The sequence below is a fragment of the Myotis brandtii genome, unplaced genomic scaffold (genome assembly GCF_000412655.1).
Source record: "Myotis brandtii unplaced genomic scaffold, ASM41265v1 scaffold1341, whole genome shotgun sequence".
Taxonomy (NCBI): domain Eukaryota; kingdom Metazoa; phylum Chordata; class Mammalia; order Chiroptera; family Vespertilionidae; genus Myotis; species Myotis brandtii.
This window is the reverse complement of record NW_005354761.1, coordinates 518038-535430: the sequence shown is the minus strand read 5'-3', so window position 1 is coordinate 535430 and position 17393 is coordinate 518038. Positions and strand designations below refer to the sequence as shown.

The window sequence follows — 17393 nt, the reverse complement described above, 5'->3', positions numbered from 1 at the left end:
ATAATACCCTCTAGGTCAGTGATGGCGAACCTTTTGAGCTCGGTGTGTCAGCTTTTTGAAAAACCCTAACTTAACTCTGGTGCCGTGTCACATATAGAAATTTTTTGATATTTGCAACCATAGTAAAACAAAGACTTACATTTTTGATATTTATTTTATATATTTAAATGCCATTTAACAAAGAAAAATCAACCAAAAAAATGAGTTCGTGTGTCACCTCTGACACGTGTGTCATAGTTTCGCCATCACTGCTCTAGGAGAAGTACTTTGCTTTTAATCTTTCTAAATATATTTTGTAACTGAACCTGGTTCTTTCCAGAAAAACAAGTTGCCTACAACAAACCCTGGGGAAGAGAAGCAAAGGAGACTTAGCCACTGGCAGAACAAAGTGAGTATACTTAATCTAAGGGATTCTATGGATAGCTCAGGCATGCTGATAACGTTTTTCTGCCAAATGATAACTGTGGGTGTGAGGAAGAGCCCAAGGCAGGATTTATTGTACTAGCTTTTGAGGATGTGCTCCAAAAAAAGAGGAAAGAAAAGAATTCAGTCAGGTTAGACACTTTGCTTTCAGCCTTATCATACCCTGATCAGGGACCTCAGCCATGCCAGACTTCTGCCCTTCACAGACATGAATTCTGTTTGAAGCTGCTAAATTTATAATTTCTAATAAAAAGTGCTTTCCTTTAAAAAAAATCATGAAGACTTTGTAGCCAGAGAGATTGTTCAAAACCTGTGTCATTGGACCCTAAATTGGAGGTAATGAAACTTTTTTCTCTTTAGTTACCGTCTCTGTAAAACAAGAGTAGTATTATATTATTTCTTCCCACAGAGTTATAAAAATTAGAGACCATGTGTATAAAGATCTGTGAGAGCAGCTTAGAAACAAACTATAGTGAAAGTGACATGATAGCAAGTTACTTACCGGATACTCAGGGGTAGCTGTTACAATTAAAACTAGTAAATATTGTCACTGTTGTTTAGGAACTTAGGACCTTATAGAGGAGATATCCATGGGGGTAAAGTATTGAAGTAAATCTATACTAATAATAGAGGAATATGCAAATTGTCTGAGATGCTGTCACAGTAACAGTAACGACCAAACAGCAGGCTGCTTGGGGAGACCAGGCTGGCAGGGGAGAGCAATTGGGGACGATCAGGCCAGCAGGGGAATGGTTAGGGGGCAATCAGGCTGGCAGGCAGAAGCTATTAGGGGCAATCAGGCAGGTAAGAAGGCGAGCGGTTAGAAGCCAGCAGTCCAGGATTGTGAGAGGGATGTCCAACTGCCGATTTGGGCCCAAAAGGAATTGGGCCCAAACCGGCAGTCGAACATCCCCCAAGGGGTCCCAGATTGGAGAGGGTTCAGGCCGGGCTGAGGGACACACCCCCTCCATGCACAAATTTTGTGCACTGAGCCTCTAGTATATGTATATCGGTTTATGGCATTGAGGAGAAAGTGCAAGTAGTGTCTGAAGAATAAGAAAATAGATTATAAATCCCACCTAATAAAATGCTCCAAAGAATTCACTCTTTCAGATGGGAGATTCAGGTCTGCATGTTAAGTCATTTTAGAATATTCTAGAGCTGAGAACTTACCAATCATCAGAGGTGCCAACTTCTTGAGTATTTCTGAAGATGTACAGTACCATTTTATTTTCAAATGTATTTGTTATGCTACCTATATGGAATTCTGTGAGTCATTACCTTTACCTAAGGTTTATTTAGAAGTTGCTTCCTGATGTTATTACAATTCACTTTAACTTTTTCTCTAAATTTCCTGCATGAAACATAAGAGTTCTGTATCCAAATGAAATGCACAGTGGAAGAAGCAAAATAAATTTAACTTACTATGTATCTCTTTAAAAAAAAGAAAGAAATTTTAAAAAACCGAAACCAGAATTCACAAGTGACCTAGAACACTGAATACCATGAGCCCTCCAGTGAATACACTCAGCCTTGGCAATGGGCTTCCTTGGAGGATAAGGATCGCCATTTAACGAATATTTACACGGCTGTGAACTAGGGGAATCCATGTCCACACTCCCAGCCTCAGTTTCCTTTTTCAGAAATTAAGAGAATTAGACACACTGTTCTCCTGGAGACTCTCCAGCTCTGCAGTGTTGAAGCACCACTTTGTGCAAAATGTCCTGCTAAGCACAACGAGAGATACAAAAGTGAAAACGACACAGCCCTGCCCTCCATAGTTCTTATCCACTTTGGGCCTCGGTTTTCTCACCTGGAAAACTGGCAAGGTGTGAGGAATCAAGAAAATGTATTTGTAAAGCACTGACTGCATTTATGCTCTCTAACTGCTGCCTAATATCTCAAACAATAAACTCATAGGGGATTTAGATGCTCAAATGACTTAATGAAAGCAAAAGTTATGTTTCAATGAAAACATTAGTGTACATGTGAGGGATGACTCTACTGCATTTATACCTTAACAGCATGAATCTGATGACTTCAGAACGCCCCACGGCCAATTCTGTGTTTGTGATGGCATCCCACCATGGGTATCCTATGAACCCCGGAAGCATGTCTCAGGTGCCCCTGTATCCACTCAACCAACCCCAAGTCCACCAAATTTCTGGGAACCAACCTGGTTTGGAGCCGCCTGTGCCCATGCAACCTGCCCAGAGATCCTTAAAAGAGGGCAAAGTTTTAGGGGTAAGTGAGTTTCACACTGTGTTCACTGGCCACATGGCTGGAGTCAGGGGTAGGAGGAGGTTTGGAAATACAGAAACTCCAAAGCCAGCAAGTGGGGCTGGAGCTGACCAGCCTTGCCAAACTCAGGTCTATTAAGAAGCTCAGCTCTACAGCATCACCAGGGCCTCCGTGTGGGACCTTGTATTATCTCTCTTGGGTATTTTAGTAAAGAGAAAGAAAAGCAAAAAAGAAGCAGTAAATTGGAATGTTGGTCTTGTTGCCAGAATCCATGTTGACCCATGTGGCCTCTGGAAGAAGGTGGGTCCAGTGAATCAGAAGGTGGATTCTAAACCCAATGTGCTTGAATGGAATCTCTCTCCAATGTGAATAAGATATAAACTTTTGATGATTTTCCCCCAAAAGGCTGTCCAGGGTGGGACCAGGGAAAGCCCATCTCATTGCTTGGGTGAAAGAAGACACTCATGGACTCTTTTTGTTGTTGTTGTTAATTTTCACCTGAGGATATTTCTCCATTGATCTTTTAGAGAGAGGAAGAGAGAGAGGGAGAGAGAGAAACATCGATGTGAGAGAAACACATTGATTGGTTGCCTCCTGAATGTGCCCGGATCAGAGCCTTGGCCTGGGACAGGGAGGAGCCTGTAACTGAGGTATGGGCCCTTGACCAGAATAGAACCTGGGACCCTTCAGTCTGCAGGACCACCCTCTATCCACTGAGCCAAACCAGCTTGGACAAGACAACGCATGAATTCTGATTCAGGCTGCCTGGGTTCAAATCCTAACTCCTCCCCCACCCCATATACTGCTCATAGTAATGTCAATTGATACAACCTGTATGGAGGGCTTTCTGTATCTGCCAAATTTTAAAATATACAATAATTCAATTTCTGAGACTTGTCCTGCAGATATGCCTGTACACATAAGAAATATGACATGTATGAGGTTATTTATTGCAACATGGTTTGTGATAGTGAAACTGGCCCAAATGACCCTCAGGGTATTTTGCCTGCTGCTGTGAAGCCAAATTCATGACACCATTGCTGATGGAAGAAAAGTGATTTATTTAGGTGCTGACTACCTGAGAAGATGGCAGACTCGTGACTTAGCAACCATCTTAATGTCTCAGGGTAGGCAAAAGACTTTTATAGAGGGATTGTGGAAAGAAGGGCATTAAGGAATGCTGACATTAGTTTTACATTTGGGTTCTCACGTGGGTTTGATGACCTCTTTCATGTCTGTCAGCACCTGGTGATTTTCTCTCTCTCTGTGGGTTTTATTTCTGGCATCAGGATGTTATAGGCCTGTCCAGCCATCGGTATCTACTACACATTTATGGTAGAGGCCAGTGAAAAGGGCAACTGGAACTGCTTCTGCCTTAACATGCTTAAATATGAAATTATTAATATTTAAGACTGTAAGTTTTATTAGTATATTCTTACTTTTAATCTTTGATTAGTTAGTTAATTAGATGTAAAGTTTTTTTAAACCCTATACCCTGTTACAATAGCTAAAGAATGGGAACAACCAAAAAATTCATCAGTATAATACTGGTTAAGTCAATATATTGTATGTCTAAAGAATGAAATGTGATGGAGCTATGAAAAAGACACTCTTAGCCCTGGCCAGTGTGGCTCAGTTGGTTGACCTTCATGCCATGTACTCAGTGGTCGCCAGCTCTATTCCCAGTCAGGGCACATGCCCGATGGCAGACTCCATATCCAGTAGGAGGCAACCGATCAATGTTTCTTTCTCATCAGTAGTTCTCTCTCCCTTCTCCCTTCCTCTCTCTAAAGTCAATGATAACTTGTTTTTTTAATACAAAATGTTTTTAAAATAAAAATAGAACTCCTTAGCTCCTTATGTAATTATATGGACATACTCCCAAGCTATATCATTGAGAAAAAGAATTGGGGGAAGATATTTTGTATAATTTTCTACCATTTGTGCAAGTTCAATGGAATAACATATTTGTATTCTTTATATATTTTGAGCATGAATATATTATTAGTTTCCTAGAGTTGCCATAAAAAAGTACTACCAATTGGGTGGCTTAGAACACAATAAATTTATTATCTCAGTTCATAAATTTGTAATCATAGTATCCATGGAGCCATGCTCCCTCTGAAGGCTCTGGGGATGGATCTGTTCCAGGCCAGTCTCCCAGCTTCCAGTAGGTACTTGACTTGTGGCACCGTAACTCCCGTCTTGGCATTCTCCTGGGTGCACATGTTTCTCTTCACATGGCATTCCTTTGAAAGGATAGCAGTCATATAGGGGCTACCCTATTCCATTATACCTCATATTATCTAATTGCATCTGCAGCAACCCTATTTACAAATGAGATTCCATTCTGAGTCACTGGAGGTTTGAACTTCAAAATATTAATTTGAGCCCTGGTCAGAATTGCTCAATTGTTGTGCACTGAAGGGTGGCAGGTTTGATTACTAGTCAAGGGCATGTACCTGGGTTGCAGGTTCAATACCCAGCCCCAGTCCAGTCACATGTGAGAGGCAGCCAATTGATGTGTCTCTTGCACACCAGTCTCTCTCTCTCTCTCTCTCTCTCTCTCTCTCTCTCTCTCTCTCCTATCATCTCTCTGTTCCATTCTCTCTCAAAATCAATAAAAAAATCCTCACATGAAGATTAAAAAATAGAGATATATAAATTTGATGAGCGAGAGAAGACACAATTCAATACAAAACAATATTCCAAAGAAATAAAAAATGAGCACAAAGACTTATCTACAAAATGATGTTCATTGCAGTGTTGTTTATAATATGGCAACATATTACACCTTCCCAATATCTTTGTTCCAACTCTTCCGCAGATCATCCACATAATGGGATGTGGGCAACCTTATAAAGCATATATTTAAAGAATACTTAATACCATGGGGATGTTTTCATAATGAAATATTAAGTTAAATATGCAGAGCCCTTTTGTATAATCAGTGTATATATTTGAAAAAAATAATGGAAGTTTATACACCAAAATACAAGTGATTGTTTTCTTTGAGTGGGGGGAAATTATGGGAAGTATTATTTCATTAGTACATTTTAAATATGACTTTATTGACCAATAAAGGAAACAAAATATTTTTTAAAATAAGAAGGGGTCCCAAGGGTGCAGGGGTTAAGATTCGTCCTTAGAGACAAAGGTCTCAGCTTTTGGTTCCTCTAACAGGCCATCCAGATCCTGATCGGCCTGATACACATTGGCCTTGGCAGTGTCATAGGCACCATCGTTCTCTGGTACTACACCGCTATCTCATTCTATGGAGGCTATCCCTTCTGGGGAGGCATCTTGGTAAGTAACATAAGTTGCCCTGCAAGTGAGTTCCAGAAAGTGCCAACACACTCAGGCTCACCTTGGCAATACAATCCCAAGTGCGGGCCCCTCAGCCAGGCCTGCGCCCTTTCACAGTCCAGAAGCCCTCGGGGGATGTCCGACTGCTGGCTTAGGCCCACTCCCTGGGGGAAGCAAGCCTAAGCCGGCAGGCAGACATCCTTAGTGCTCCTGCAAAGGTGTGAGAGCCTCCCGCCACCGCTGTTGTGCTTGCCAGCCATGAGCTCGGCTTTGGCTGAGCAGCGTGCCCCCTGTGGGAGCACACTGACCACCAGGGGGCAGCTCCTGCATTGAGCGTCTGCCCCCTGGTGATCAGTGTGTGTCATAGTGACCAGTCATTCCACTGCTGGGCTAAAACCAGCTCTCTGACATCCCCTGAGGGGTCCTGGATTGCGAGACGGCACAGGCCAGGCCAAGGGACCCCACCGGTGCACCATCAGGTCTGGGGAGGGATATGGGAGGTTGGCCAGCTGAGGAGGGACCGTGAGAGGGCTCCAGGGCATGTCCGGCCCATCTGGCTCAGTCCCAATTGGCTGGACCCCAGCAGCAAGCTAACCTACCGGTTGAGCATCCAGGTGGTCAGTGCATGTCATAGCAAGTGGTTGAGCAGCCTTAGCATATCATTAGCATATTGACTGGACACTTAGCATATTAGGCTTTTATTATATAAGATAGTTCTGGATGCTGGAAGTCCAAGATCAAGGCGTGGGCAGGGTTGTTTCCCCTGAGACCTCTCTCCTTGGCTTGTGGATGGCTATCTTCCTCCCTGTGTCTTCACATGATCTTCCTCTGTGTGTGTCTCTGTCCTCGTAGCTCTTCTAATTAGAACACCACTTATATTTTACTAGAGGCCCAGTGCATGAAATTTGTGCACGGGGGGAGGGGGGTATCCCTGAGCCCAGCTTGCATCCTCTCCAATCTGGGACCCCTCGGGGGATGTCCAACTGCTGGGTTAGGCCCGATCCCTGTGGGACTGCTGGCTCCCAACTGCTTGCCTGCCTACCTGTCTCATTGCCCCTAAACACTCTCCAGCCAGCCTGATCAATGTCTAACTGCTCCCCTGCAGGGTCCAATCACCCCCAACTGCCCTCCCCTGCAGGCCTGGTCCCCCCCAACTGCCCTCACCTGCTGGCCTGGTCGCCCCTAACTGCCCTCCCCTGCAGTCCAGGTCACCTCTAACTGCCCTCCCCTGCCAGCCTGGTTGCCCCTAACTGCCATCCCCTGCAGGCCTGGTCGCCCCAACTGCCCTCTCCTGTCGGCCTTGTCACCCCCTAACTGCCCTCCCATGCTGGCCTGATCACCCACAACTGCCATCCCCTGCCGGCCATCTTGTGGTGGCCATCTTGTGACCAAATGGGGGTGGCCATCTTGTGCAAGGGTGTGACGGTCAATTTCATATTCCTTCTTTATTATATAGGATTAGGGCCCATCCACACGACCTCATTTAACCTTAACCACTTTGTTAAAGGCCCTATCTTCAAATATAGATGCTCTTCAACTTATGATGGGGTTACAGCCCCAAAAACCCATTATAAATTGAAAATATCCTGAGTCAAAAATGCATTAAATACTACACTGTAGAGAATGGGTTGTTTAGGCTCGTGATTGCATGGCTGACAGGGAGCTGAGGCTGGCTGCTTCTGTCCAGCATCACCAGAGAGTATGTTACCACATATCACTCACCCAGGAAATGTCAAAATCCAAAATCCAAAGAACAGTTTCTACTGAATGTGTATGGCTTTCACACCATTGTAAAGTCAAAAAAAAAGTCATAGTTCCAACTATAGTGAGTCTGGTAATATCTATACAGTCACATTTGGAGGTCCTGGGGGTTTAGACTTCAAAAATGGATTATGAGGAGATAAACTTCAGCTCATAATACCAAGTCCCAGCCCTATAAGGCACCATCACCCCAATTAGGTCACCTTTTCTAATTAGTCCACCTTAGAGGTTAGGAAACCTTTTCCTAGTTCATCACCCCAGTGCTCAAGTGCTGTTGGACAAAGGCCCACAACTGGAGCTCCAGGAGAAAACATTTCGCCAGTAACTGAGTGTCTGCCCAGCCACAGAACAGTCATTAAGCAGTGGGTACTCAACCTGGAGTCCTCTGATGGGCTCAGAGTCCACCTTGTTACAAAATATTTGGTACATAGAAGTTTTTGTTTTTATGGAAAAGCCCATAGTATTGATCACATTTTCGGGGTGATCTATAATCCTTTAAAAGGTTAAAAACCACAGATCCTTTCTTTTCTCCAATATATTGCCTTTATGATTCTTTTCCATTCTCCTTAGTGTCTTCCCTCCTCCACAGGCACACATATGCAATCCAATCCCTCTCCCATCAATAATGTCCTTTTCTACCCACTATAACACAATTTTTCTCTCAAATCACATATCTGTGACCCAAGGGAGTTTTCTCAAAAATAACAAAACTCCAGAGTAGCGTGGACATCAGCAAAGTCACCATATACCATGAGATTTAAATAGAGTTGTCCACCACCCACACACACACACACAGCATCTGCAAAATTGCAGGGCTTAGATTCTTGGGAGCATTTTTGTCTGAGCACCTGCTCTCTCTTGTTCCCATAAAAGTCTCATTTTCTGAGGCTGAGGTCTTCCCTCTGTTCAGCAGACCCAGACTTGGAACTCAGCCAACCACAGACACCTGTGTGTATAACAGACTTCTGTGGAGTTTGGAGAAATGGAAAAGACTAATACCACAGCCACAAAACAGTTCCTGTTGAGTGTTAGATTCTCTTAAGGCATTTCAAAGGCCCTGGTGGCCATTTCCCCTCCCACTAGGCTGCTCAGGTCCCATCAACCCTTATGACACCACCCTCCCTTTTTCCTGCAGAGCACTTTTGTTCTTTGTTGCCTTACTGACTCTAGGACTATCTATTTTCTTTTTTCTTTTTTTTTTTTAGGACTGTCTATTTTCTAAAGATCATATGGTCCTCTTCCAAACCAAAGACCCTCTCCTTAGGCACCTTAAAAAGACCAGCAGGGACACCAGAAGTCCAGTCTTCTGTTTCCTTCCTTTCCTACAAAGTCTGTAGAAAACATAAAATTGAGACTCATTTTCCCACTTATAGGAAAAATGGCATTCCTCTTACAAGGCATTGGTGGCTAGAGTAAGTTTTCATTGTGAATACCCATTTCCATTCCAAGGCACAGGCATCTACTCTGAGGTGGAATGAGTGCAGGATGAGGGTTAAGAACATGAGATCTGGAGTCAATTACCTGGATTTTATTTCCAGTTATGCTATTTTCTGGATGGTCTTGGGTGTGTCTTTTAAAATTTTTAAGCCTCAGTCCACACCTCCTTAAACTGGAAATAATAATGGTGCTTGGTGGGCCATCATGGAGTTAAGTAAGGCAAAGTTAAAAGCACTTCATGTAGGGCTGAGCAAAGCTTCCATTAAACCATAGCTGATGACCTTCAGACTGTCACTGACAGCAGGGAATCCCATCAGCCACTATGCCTGCAGAACATCAGTGTTGAAATAGATGCACACAATCTATCCTGTCGCCCTCATAGTTGATGTTCATCTTTGCAGAGAGGCAACATTCTTCTGAAATTTGGTACTAAAAGGTACCAAATTGGATACAGGAAATGACTGATACTGGGCTTTTATCTCAAAGTAGTGAAAATATGAGGACGCCTTCCTTCTCTCCAGAGCCCCTATGCCTGAGTGAATTGTTTTGGGAGGCCAACAAGAAGTGCCTGTGAGAAAACAAATGACAAGAAAAGAAGTGATTTTGCTGAGTATCTACTATGTACAGGATCTACCATGGGCAAGATATACCAAATTTTCCTTTCCTTTCCTTTCCTTTCCTTTCCTTTCCTTTCCTTTCCTTTCCTTTCCTTTCCTTTCCTTTCCTTTCCTTTCCTTTCCTTTCCTTTCCTTTCCTTTCCTTTCCTTTCCTTTCCTTTCCTTTCCTTTCCTTTCCTTTCCTTTCCTTTCCTTTCCTTTCCTTTCCTTTCCTTTCCTTTCCTTTCCTTTCCTTTCCTTTCCTTTCCTTTCCTTTCCTTTCCTTTCCTTTCCTTTCCTTTCCTTTCCTTTCCTTTCCTTTCCTTTCCTTTCCTTTCCTTTCCTTTCCTTTCCTTTCCTTTCCTTTCCTTTCCTTTCCTTTCCTTTCCTTTCCTTTCCTTTCCTTTCCTTTCCTTTCCTTTCCTTTCCTTTCCTTTCCTTTCCTTTCCTTTCCTTTCCTTTCCTTTCCTTTCCTTTCCTTTCCTTTCCTTTCCTTTCCTTTCCTTTCCTTTCCTTTCCTTTCCTCTTTTCTCTCTTCTCTTATCTTCTTTCCCTTTCCTTTCCCCTTCTCCTTCCTTCCCTTTCCTTCCCTTTTTAACCCTCCCTTGAGTTGAGTAGGAGGTCCCAGCAGATGATCCTAGCATGTATGAGAGAACATGTGTGTGATCAGAAACACAGAAGCCTGAAAGTGGGGCCCTGACCTCTGGCCTCTTTCTTTTTATCTTTTTGAAAAATATACTTTTATTGATTTCAGAGAGAAAAGGAGAGGGAGAGAGACATAGAAATATCAGTAATGAAAGAGAATCATTGATTGGCTGCCTCCTGTGTGCCCCCCATTGGGGATCAACCCCACAACCCAGGCATGTGCCCTTAACTGAAATCAAACCTGGGACCCTTTAGTCTGCAGGCAAACACATTGTCCACTGAGCCAAACCAGCTAGGGTTCTTTGGGCTCTTTCTAAACTCCCTCTCTTCTGTGCCAGTTCATCATTTCAGGATCCTTCTCAGTGACATCAGAACAGCTACCAAGATCTTCTTGCCTGGTAAGTCCCACCCTGAGACAGGCTCTCCCAGCTGTGGACCTTTAGGGGACACAAACATGGAGGGAAACAAGCTCATACACAATGCCTCCCTTATCCTTGAACCTACTTATAACCAGACACAGGGCACTGACATGCATGCTCACTCATACTCACAAGACCATATAAACCTGGCCAGAGTCACAAATGGGAAAGAGTCCAGAAGATTCAGTAGAAGGAAGGGTAGCATCAGGGTGTGGAGAGACAGAAAGAATAACTTTCCTAAGAGGATCTTACAAGAGGAGGCAAAAAACAACCAGGGGTGTTAGGCTGCCCTCCAGCAGAGCAGGCACTGACTGCCTGCAGCACACAGAGCCCAGTGCCAGACATTTCTACAGGGAAGCCAGGGGAGGCTCAGGAAGCAGCTTCCAAAGGAATCCTTCCAAACTAGTTCTGTGAATTAACATGGGCAAGGATTGGTGGCCCCAAATATTGGACCAAGAAAGTACTTTTTTCCCCAGGATGACCTGGTCCTACACCAGATGAGATCTATTTAAAAAATCCACAGGGAAGATCAATTCTGGGCATGTCTTTCTGCACATGGACCAGAATCATGGAGCATCAGAGCCTGTCACATCCCAGAACACGTGGGCTGAGTCTCCTGCCAATGTCCTGTGGGATAAATGAGTCCAGTGATTCCTAAACATTATTCTTGGGGATACTTGTCTCACGAGATACTTTATGAAGATAGTTAGATAACTTGGGAGGGATCTGTATTTAGTAGTCTCCTCTCCAGGGGATCCATAATCCATGTTAAAGACTTTGAGAAGACCTGCACAAAAGATCTAACTTTGTGCAACCCGGGTGTTTTCAAAGTTAATTTACCACCAAACCTATTTTGCACAAGACATCTCTTTACTTGCCTCACATCTAGGGTTCCAGGAATTCACGGTATGAAGCACTTGTTGTGTCTCTGCTCATCTCAGCTACAATTGTTTTCCTCTCTCATACTGACCCTCTCTCTGTATCTTCTTCAGCTGAAGGGTAGCATGGGCTTGAGTATCGCCAGTGCAATCTGCTCTCTGGTCGGAATCATGCTCCTCATCACAGATATGGCTATCAACAACCTGCATAGCTCCTTCAACTCCTATCCCTGCAGTGGCATGGTAAGTATCTCTCTTGACCAATTCTCCTCTGATTTCCAATGTAGTTATCTTTAGGAAATCATTGGAAAGGGCCTGGTCCCAACAAGCTGCTTCACCAAGCACCAAAGGAAACAGAGATGCTTTCAGAACAGTTTCAAGTCCCTGACCTGTAGGTTATTGCTGCTGCTCCAAGCATGTGACTTTTCTTAGTCTTAGTTCCTATCTTTATAAAAGAGGACCTACCTTTTGACATTGTTGGGAGGATTAAATGCAGTTATAGAGATAATGCACCGGTACCCACCAACCTGTACATCTACCCACATGTTCACCTTCCTGCCCATTTTCATAGATAAAGGGATCAGCAAAGGTGTTCAGAAAGGGACAGAGAGTGAACATTTAAGGTTTTGCAGGCCATCTGGTCTCTGTTGCAGTGCTCAATCCAGTGTGAAAGCAGCCATAGAAATGAAAAGGCAAATGAGCCATCCCATGTTATAGACCCATGTTATCAAATAGAAATCTAATGTAAGCCACGTGTGTGACTTTACATTTTCTAGTCTCCATATTAAAGAGTGAAAAAATCTGAAATTAATTTCCATAATACATTTATTTAACCCCATAAATATAAAACATCATTTCAATCTATAACCTGTATAAAAAATTATTATATCAATATTTGGCATTTTGGGTGTCACATCTTAGAAATCCAGTGTGTATTTTGCATTTACAACACATCTCAAGACCTCAGGGGGCACTTGGCTAACATCTGAAAATTCAGCTATAGATGAGTCCCATGTAAACTCAATGTCTTCCTCTACACAGCAGCCCTGCCCTCTCTGCTCACTCAAGTTATTACTCCACGTGCTTCTCCCCTCTCCCTGGCCCCACCTCTCTTCTATATCACTATCTGCCATTTGCTACAGCTTTTCCATCAACATCTGAACACACTTTCGTCTCTTTCATCTTGGATAACAAACTAACTTTCTCTTGGTTATTTCAGCTACCACTCCATTTCTCTGGCTCTCTCTGCAGAAAATTCCTTAAAAGAATTGTCTGCCTTACGGTCTCCAATTCTCTTCTCACATAATCTCTCTTTAACCCACGCTAGCCATACTTTTAGCCTCAGTTCTCCAAAAAACTCCTCTATTCAAGCACCCAATCATTCCTCCTCTTTGGTGGACTTCCCGTTGGCTTTCAGGCCCTGCAGCTGGTGTTCCTGCACCCACACTGGTTGCTCTCTTTTCTTTTGATGGTTCTTGTCTTTCCCCCAATTTCTCACACTCAGTCCTCAATTTTCTTGTGTTTCTCTCTCTACTCTCTGCCTTAGCAATCCCATCCAGTCTGGTGACTTGAAACACTTTCCTATGACAATGACTACAAATGTCTATGTTCTGGTAAAACATCTCTCACAAACTCATGTCTAGTATCCAGTTGTCCAATCTCCATCTTATCTTTGGATATTAACATGTCCAAATCTCATCTCCAGTTTTTATTTGCCAAACCTTCTCACAGGTTGCCTTTTCCAGGTTGATGGTACTGCATCTTTCAAATCACTCAGAAAAAACTCTGGTGAAATCATTGATTGACCCATTTTGTCTCCCACACCTCTGAGCCAACTCCTCAGGGAATCCTGTTGATTTCACCTTTAAAATGCATCCAGAATCCAGCCATTTCACCAGTTTCTCAGTCACCATACTGGCTAGAGCCACCACCCTGACTTCTAATCTCAGTTCTGCCAATGTCTGATCTTGGAAAAAGATCTCTTCCATCCCATGCACCCACATACCTCTGGCTTCAGTCCAAAAGAAGGAGGTCTGGATTTCAACATAGCTTAGCAAAAGATGAACCAAGGCATGGGGTGCTCCAAGGTCTCAACAAGCATGAATTAATACTCACCAAATAATAACTATCTAAACTGCTTGAGGAACCCTTCTCTCTCATGGAAGGGTGTTTTAATTTTTCAAATACAGTTGACAAACAATACTATATTTCAAGTATATGGTGTAATGATTAGACCCCTATAACTTATGAGGTGACTACATTCCTATACTGTACTTTAATTTACCTGCCTGTGACTGTTTTTACAAGTCCCTATTTGGATTTCTTAATATCCTTCACATTTTTCACCCATCCTCCCAACCCTCCTCCCATTAGAAAGCTTTCTTTATAAAAGAATGTTGTTGTTAAAAATATTTGAAGAGGACAAGCATCATTTTTAAAGGCCCCTTCTCCCTAAGCTTCTGTGATTCCTTGTTTAAGACATCATCATACTACTGTTCCCCTTGCCTGGACAGATGTTCAAACCCACATCACTGAATCTTCTACTGAGAATGAAACTTTCTCTCCTCAGTGCCCTGAGGCACTACTATTGGGACTTTTATAGCTCTTACCATGTCTGACTTAAATTATAACTATCTGCATTTGTATCTGCCTCCCTCACTAGATTGTGCTTCTCGGGATGCTTTCCTAGTCTTTCATAGCAAACAGATGCTTAATAAATGCTTGCTAAATCAAGAGGGAAGAGAAGGAAAGTGCTAAGGAGGGGTCTCTCCATGAGAGAGGATTCTCTGAGCAGCCAGCTATCACCAATGCCATTTTTAAAATAATAATTGACCAACATTTGTTTCATACCTACTATGTGCCATGCACTTTCATTTTCATATTTATTCTCTCCTGTAATTGGAATCCAAATGTTATTAGGGTCATTCATCTCTTGTCCTTTTATGATTAAAGTGGATTCTACCTAAACTCTCTCCCCAGATACAGTGGGAGATCCAATTTTCCTGAGCATTGTTGGAGAACAGCAAGGAAAGGGCTTAGATGTCTCCTGGTGCTCACATGAAATTGACTACTGCTGAATTAGTTTCATTTGGAGATCCTTTTACTGACCGTTTTCTTAAGTTAAAGACAGTCCCAATTATTTATCTCCACAAAATGCCACGGTCATAAGCCAGGAAGATTGTTTTAGTAGCTGACTTTCTTTGAAGGTTCAGAGGGATGATGGAGGTAACTACTGATGTCTGGAGGTTAGACATCCCTTCTTTGTAATGTGTTAATTTCTCACAAGATGCCTTTTTTCTGTAGGCCCTACCATCCCTTCATGTTTCTCAGTCACGTCTTTCTCCTCTATCCATCTTTCTTTGCTCTCTCTGAGGACTGTCCATACTCCCAAATTTCTCTTCACTTCCTACACCAGTTTCACTGTTTCACTGTCTCACTCCAGACACCATCCTTAGGTTTCGTGCCCTGTACCCCAAACAAGCCATCAAGGTGTTTTCCTAAACAATGACTATCCTTTTCCTTAGAACAACACAGGTAGTAAGTGTTAAAATAATTCTTTTACAAACATATTCAACCCTCACATAACCTGGGGAGATATTTTCTACACGAGGCTGAGATGAGGTTAGAGGACTTCCTCAAAGCCTTAGCCATGGTCCATTGCAGAGCCATGCTTTGAGCCAGACCTTACACTCCCAGGGCACCACTCATGACCTCCATTATCTTTCTGGTTCCAGGTCTCTGGAGTGACTACTTCTGCTGTGCTGTTCATCTTTAGCCTCTTGGAGTTCTGCATTGCCTGCACATCTGCCCACTTTGGTTGCAAACTATTCTGCTATTCACATGACAACGTGAGTTTGTAGGACCCTTAGTGGGTGGAAAGATGCCCTAAAGAGTGTGGGCACTAGAAAAGTTGTTAGGCTTTTGTTTCCTCTCCAGGCACATGGGGAGTCCCGGAATATCTAAAGCCTTGTGCAATTGTGGTTCTCACTAACGCACCTCCATGTACCTGTCTTTTTCAGGGCACTGTGGTCTTTCAAACTGTCTATGTGACAAACCCAGTGGCCAATCCAGAACCAGTGAACTCACCACCGTCTTATTCCAGTGAGGTCCAGGATTCCAAATAAGCCAAAGGTTCTAGAAGCGTCGTTCCCTGGAACCAAAATAGAACTCCCTTTCTGGGCTTCTGAAACTCAGCTTTTTTTTCCCCCTGACAAACTAAGGAATGTGTCTCTCCAACTGTTGGCACCTTGGACTTCATTCACTTCAGCTTGGTTAATCATGCTGTTCCTCCATTTAAACGGAGACAGGACTTTAAAGTGAATTTTAGCAAAGAGGTCCTCCCTAGGACATCCACCTGTGGGATGTCTAGTGCAGATATTCATGTGTTTACCTGTGTGAGCTCATGAGCTAATGGAACAAGTGTCTAGACGTCACAAGCTTCATTCTCCCAATCACTGTCACTGAATAAAAGTGCACTGAGCATTTGATATGTTTAAAGCTCTATTAATGTCAGGATGAGTGTGAACATGGTGAACTTGCAAAGTCTTTGACTTCAAGGAACTTCTGCCTCACAAGAGAAGAAGAACATGCAATCATATTTCTATAACACATGATAGAATTTAGGGGTGTGTAGAGAGAGATCAGAGATGAAAATGATTTATTCTGGCAGTGATGGGTGAAGCAGAGAACAAGCATGGTTGAAGAAACTGCATTTGTTGTGGGTATCAAAGGAGAGAGTGTTGTTTTTGGGTTTTTAAAAAAATATTTATTGTTGAAAGTATAGCATATGTTCCTCTTTTTCTCCCATTAACTCCCTTCAGCCCACTTCTGTCCCCCAACCCAGGCTCTCACCACCCCATTGTCTGTGTCCATGGGTTATGCATACATGCATACAAGTTCAGGGTTGATCTCTTACCACCCACTCTCCTCTGCCTTCCCTCTAAGGTTCAACATGACTCTGGATCTCTGGATCTATTTTTTCATCAGTTTATTTGGATCATTAGATTCCACATATGTGTGAGATCAGGTGATACTTATGTTTCTGTGACTGGCTTACTTTGCTTAGCATAATACTCTCCAGGCTATCCAGGCTGTTATAAGTGTTAAGAGTTCTTTCTTTTATATTGCCACACTAGAGACCCAGTGCATGAAATTCATGCAGGGGGGGTCACCCTCAGCCCAGCCTGCTCCCTCTCTAATCTGACATCCCTCAGGGGATGTCACAATCCGGGACCACTGGCTCCTAACTGCTCGCCTGCCTGCCTGATTGCCCCTAATTGCTTATGCCTGCCAGCCTGATCGCCCACTAATCGCTCCCCTGCTAGCCTGATTGATGCCTAACTGCTCCCCTGCTGGCTTGATGGCCCCCAACTGCTCTCCCCTGCTGACCTCATTGCCAGCAACTTTCCTCCCTTGCCGGCCTGATAGCCCCCAAATGCCCTCCCCTGCTGGGGCCTGATCACCCCCGACTGCCCTCCCCTGCTGGCCTGATCACCCACAACTACCCTCCCCTGCCAGCCTGATGGTCCCCAACTGCCCTCCCCTGCTGGCCTGATGGCCCCCAACTGCCCTCCCCTGCCAGGGCCTGATTGCCCCTAACTGCCCTCCCCTGCTGCGACCCAACTCCTCCGCTGGGCCCTGCCCACAGGCCTCATTGTGCGGAGCAGCTGCCAGGCCCTTTCTCCACT

At 43.6% G+C, this 17393-nt stretch overlaps 1 protein-coding gene across 2 annotated transcripts; it reads left to right on the top strand.

Moving 5' to 3' along the window:
* Positions 1–296: 296 nt before the first annotated feature.
* LOC102246503 (membrane-spanning 4-domains subfamily A member 8-like) lies at positions 297–16191 on the top strand. Of its 2 annotated transcripts, XM_005860458.2 has the most exons (7): positions 297–388; positions 2448–2667; positions 5848–5970; positions 10748–10807; positions 11821–11949; positions 15441–15554; positions 15726–16191. In XM_005860458.2, the coding sequence occupies exons 2-7, from the start codon at positions 2449–2451 to the stop codon at positions 15828–15830; spliced, it is 750 nt and encodes a 249-aa protein (XP_005860520.1). In that variant the 5' UTR covers positions 297–388; position 2448; the 3' UTR covers positions 15831–16191. The 2 variants fall into 2 exon arrangements, with proteins under 2 accessions (XP_005860520.1, XP_014390435.1); XM_014534949.1 differs by lacking the exon at positions 10748–10807.
* The last annotated feature ends 1202 nt before the right edge of the window (positions 16192–17393 follow it).